We start from the raw sequence: 4,992 nt of genomic DNA on the forward strand, positions 1-4,992 counted from the left end.
CTCACAAAGCTAGGCCGCTTAGCCGCTAATTTCACGCCGCTAGGCCGCTCAGTCACGTTCATCTAACCTTCTTAATTGAATAAACTTTCAAGGAAATGCAGGTTGTCTTGTTATGAAATTAACGATTAAAATTTTGAATTACGTTAATCACATTTATAAAGTTTTGACAACGACTTCAAGTATTACAAAGTTATACAACACATTATACACCAAATTTAAAAGTTAAATTAGACCCAATACTGCGTCAGAATGATCCGTTTATTGATTATATCATATATCAACGTACATGAGAGATAACGCTATCTTACAACCGACCTTTATAAACACTGTACATGCACATGAAACGTCACTGCACAGTGAACATATCTAAATCGAAAGTAGATATCTTTCGATTGATTATATTTTACCTGGAGGTGAATGCATTGTGAACTATACTAAAACGAAAGTAGATTGGCATTTATTTATTTACAGCGGATAAACAGGTACGGAAGACTTAAACCCGCTTTTAAAAGTAAAAGGAATAAACACAATAAAACTATGGCTACCGGTGGATTTGATGATACACTTCTGGAATGTGGTAGTGACGTCGTTGGTGGAAAGATCGGGAGCAAGTGTGAACCTTGTCGTCGTCGGGCCAGGTCAGAGGTGGCTTCGTTGTTCTGTAATACATGCAATGTATATCTATGCGATGACTGTTGTGGTGTACACAAGGTGCATATGACAAACGTAGATAAACATGATATCGTGGCTGCCCATGAAGCCTGTGTCAAGCCAGATGTCAATATGAAGGGATTGGATCAGTGTTTAGAACATAAACGAGTGTTCATGTTTCACTGTGAAGACCACGAAGAATTGTGTTGTGAAATATGTGCCTTTTCTCGTCATCGTAGATGCGATAATATCCACGAGATAGCAAAGGTGGCTAAGAACGTGAAATATATTGAAAGGGAAAAGATACTTGCATCCATTAATTCTGCCTCAGAAGTTATAATGAAATGCGAGGAGGATCAATTGAACAACGTTTCGCGAGTGGAAGAAATCGTAAAAGAAATTGATATTTACAAGGAAGACATATTAACGAAAATTGAGGAAGCCAAGGCGCGAATTGTCAGCGAAATGACTAACCATAACACACAGGAAGACGAACGTCTCAATACGAGGAGAAATGCGGCTAAAAAACTGAAGAAAGAACTCGACACGCACTTGGCAATGTCTGATAGCGTTCGCGAGAAAGGCTCGGAAACGGAAATATTCATTCTAAACCACATTCTCAAAAGGACGCAAGAAAAGGCATCACAAACACTGAACACTTTATTGAAGAATGATTTCACCGTCAAAGTGGGACTAAGAATCAACGAAAACATTTTAAAAATTAAAACTACTGATGTCGCATTATTCTCATTAAATAAAACACAAGAGCCAAAAACACAAGAACCAAAAACTCAAAGGCCGGTGAGTCTGGAGTTGTTGAAAACCATGGAGCTCGTGAAGACAGCAGACGACCAGGAGGAACCGTTTGTTACTGGGCTGGACTTCCTGCCGGACGGGAGGATAGTCGCCGTGGATCAGTACAACTGTAAATGTTTTATTTTGAGTGACACATTGAAGAGTTTCGACACATTTTATAAATTTCAGACATATCCTAGGGACGTAACATCGTACTCTGATAACAATATTGCAGTAACCGTTAGTTCCGGAGATATCCGAACCATCTGCCTTCTGACAGTGGGTAGTGACAACACGTTCACGCTGATGAAGACGCTGACCACGTCCACCAAATACTTCTCCATCTGTCCCCTGAACCACCGCACGTTCGTAGTGGAAACTAATAACGACCCGCGACCTGCCAGGATGGTCGACGTAGACGGCAAGGAGAGCGACTTTGACAACGTGAAGTTTCCTGGAAAGACGTATAAGTTTGAAGAAAGTAAATGTACATACATACAATCACGGGGTACTCTGGTCCTTACAGACAGACATGCTCACACAGTTCACATGTATAACACCGTATCCGGCACGAGCAACGAGGTTAAAGGTGACCGGATACGGGCACCAAAAAGAGCATGTGTTGGCCCAGATGACTCCGTGTTTGTGTGCAGTCAGAACACAAACTCCATCATCCAGATATCGCCCGACGGGGACATATTGGCGTCATGTGACGTCGACATGAAGTATCCGTACGCCGTTGCCGTCTCCAGGGATGGCTCGAGAATGGCCGTGACCAACAATGTGAGTGACGTGAGACAACTGAAACTGTTCAAAATAATACAATAAAAGTGTTTTGTCAAGCTCAGTAATAAATTTCAGTGTAAGGTACAGTTCATCATCATAATAAATATAACTTTCTATTTGAACATTATATGTGAATAGTTAGTAAATAAGAGTCTTGTAGTTATACGATGTATTTTTAAATAACAACCATTATTTGTCTTGTATTGATATGTTTATAAGGTGAATATGTTTCTCCTAAGTATAATTTACTTAAAAATGATGAAACTCCCCTTGGACAGAAAATCATACTTAGGTACGAACACAATTCCTAAGATTCTTTATGAAGCGCATTCCATAATATTGTATTTACTGAGGCGTAAAAGAAACATTAACAAAAAGAAACATGTCCTCAATAGAAATAAATATCTTTAAACTGTGAGGTATTATTGTATTGCATGTGTAAGTATACTACTAGTTTTAAAGTGCGAGTCGTTCAGGATGCCGATGTTGCTAATAATGTTAATAATAATAATGTGATGTTGAAGAACATCTTTTATATTATTCATTTAACAATTTTGCACAGCACAGTTCCTGATTTTACTTCTGAATTCGACTCCTATAAATTTCCCCCCCAGTAAAGTTTTTCATGCTTCACGATTTTATTTTTTCTCGGTTTGTATTGAAAAGACTGTTTGCTTTGATTAGTATTAAAATATTGAAATAAAAATATGCAAATATTATTTGAATTGTTTCCTTGTGTTGCTAAAAAAGAAAGTTGCTTCTCAATGTGGTGTCGTACAATGAGACTATTTCGATGGAATTGATAAAGAAAACAATTATATAATCGTAACATCGAAAGCGTCAATGTCAAAGCCAACGTGTCAATGTGGAAATGTCATAGTCACTGTGCCAATGTCGAAATGACATAGCCAACGTGGCAATGTGGAAATGTCATATCCACTGTGTCAATGTCGAAATGTCATAGCCAACGTGACAATGTGGAAATGTCATATCCACTGTGTCAATATCGAAATGTCATAGCCATTATGTCAATGTCGAAATGTCATAGCCACTGTGTCAATGTCGAAATTTCAAAGCCGCTGTGCCATTTTCGAAATTTCCAAACAACTGTGTCAATGTCGAAATGTCAAAGCCAACGTGTCAATGTGGAAATATCATTGTTAACGTGTCAATGTCAAAATGTCATAGCAAACGTGTCAATGTGATAATGTCAAAGCCACTGTGCCAATGTCGAAATTTTAAAGCCAACGTGCCAATGTGAAAATGCCATAGCCATTGTGTCAATGTCGTAATGTTATAGTCAATGTCGAAATATTAAAGGCACTGTGTCAATGTCGAAATTTCAAAGCCAACGTGTCAATGTGGAAATGTCATAGACAAGTCTCAATGTCGGAATGTCATAGCCAACATTGCAATGTCGAAATGACAGAGTCAATGTCGAAATGTCATAGCCAACATGTCAATGTGGAAATGTCATTTCCACTGTGTCAATGTCGAAATATCATAGCCAACGTGTCAATGTCGAAATCTCAAAGCCTCTGTGACATTGTCGAAATTTCAAAGACCCTGTGTCAATGTCTAAATGTCAAAGCCAACGTGTCAATGTGGAAATGTCATAGCCAATGCGTCAATGTCGAAATGTTATGTCAACATGTCAATATCGAAACGTTATAGCCACTGTGTCAATGTCGAAATGTCATAGCCAACGTGTCAATGCCGAAATCTCAAAGTCACTGTGTCATTGTCAAAATTTAAAAGCCACTATGTCAATGTCTAAATGTCAAAGCCAACGTGTCAATGTGGAAATGTCATAGCCAATGTGTCAATGTCGAAATGTTATGTCAATATCGAAATGTTATAGCCACTGTGCCAATGTCGAAATGTCATAGCCAACGTGTCAATGTCGAAATATCAAAGCCACTGTGTCATTATCGAAATTTAAAAGCCACTGTGTCAATGTCTAAAATTCAAAGCCAACGTGTCAATGTGGAAATGTCATAGCCAACTAGTCAATGTCAAAATGTCATAGCAAACGTGTCAATGTCGAAATGTCAAAGTCACTGTGTTAATGTCGAAATTTTAAAGCCATCGTACCAATGTTGAAGTGCCATAGCCACTGTGTCGATGTCGTATTGTCATAGCCAACGTGTCAATATGGAAATGTCAAAGCCACTGTGCCAATGTCGTAATGTCATAGCCAACGTGTCAATGTCGTAATGTTATAGCCAACGTGCAATTGTGGAAATGCCAAAGCCACTGTGTCAATGTGGAAATGCCATAGCCAACGTGGCAATGTGGAAATGGGAAAAGCCACTGTGCCAATGCCGAAATTTCAAAGCCAACATGTCAATGTGGAAGTGTCACAGCCAAGTGTCAATGTCGAAATGTCATAGCCAGCATGTCAATGTCGAAATGTCAAAGTCAATGTCGAAATGTCATAGCCAACATGTCAATATGGAAATGCCATAGCCACTGTATTAATGTCGAAATGTCATAGCCACTGTGTCAATGTCAAAGCCATTGTGTCAATGTGGAAATATCATAGCCAATGTGTCAATGTCGAAATGTCATTGCCAACATGTCAATGTAAATTTTCATAACCAAAGTGTCAATGTCGAAATGTCATAGCCCACATGTCAATGTCGAAATGTCATAACCAAATTGCCAATGTCAATATGTCATAACCAAAGTGTCAAAATGATATAGCCAACGTATCAATCTCGACGTGTCGTTGCCAACATGTTTATGCTGAACTGTCAC

At 38.7% G+C, this 4,992-nt stretch overlaps 1 protein-coding gene across 1 annotated transcript; it reads left to right on the forward strand.

Moving 5' to 3' along the window:
- Nucleotides 1–384: 384 nt before the first annotated feature.
- On the forward strand, nt 385–2,951 carry LOC128220197 (uncharacterized). The gene has a single exon (XM_052928478.1). It carries the CDS (start codon nt 538–540, stop codon nt 2,272–2,274), a length of 1,737 nt encoding a protein of 578 aa, XP_052784438.1. The 5' UTR covers nt 385–537; the 3' UTR covers nt 2,275–2,951.
- Nucleotides 2,952–4,992: the final 2,041 nt, after the last annotated feature.

This window comes from Mya arenaria, chromosome 15 (genome assembly GCF_026914265.1).
Source record: "Mya arenaria isolate MELC-2E11 chromosome 15, ASM2691426v1".
NCBI classification, from domain to species: Eukaryota; Metazoa; Mollusca; class Bivalvia; order Myida; family Myidae; genus Mya; species Mya arenaria.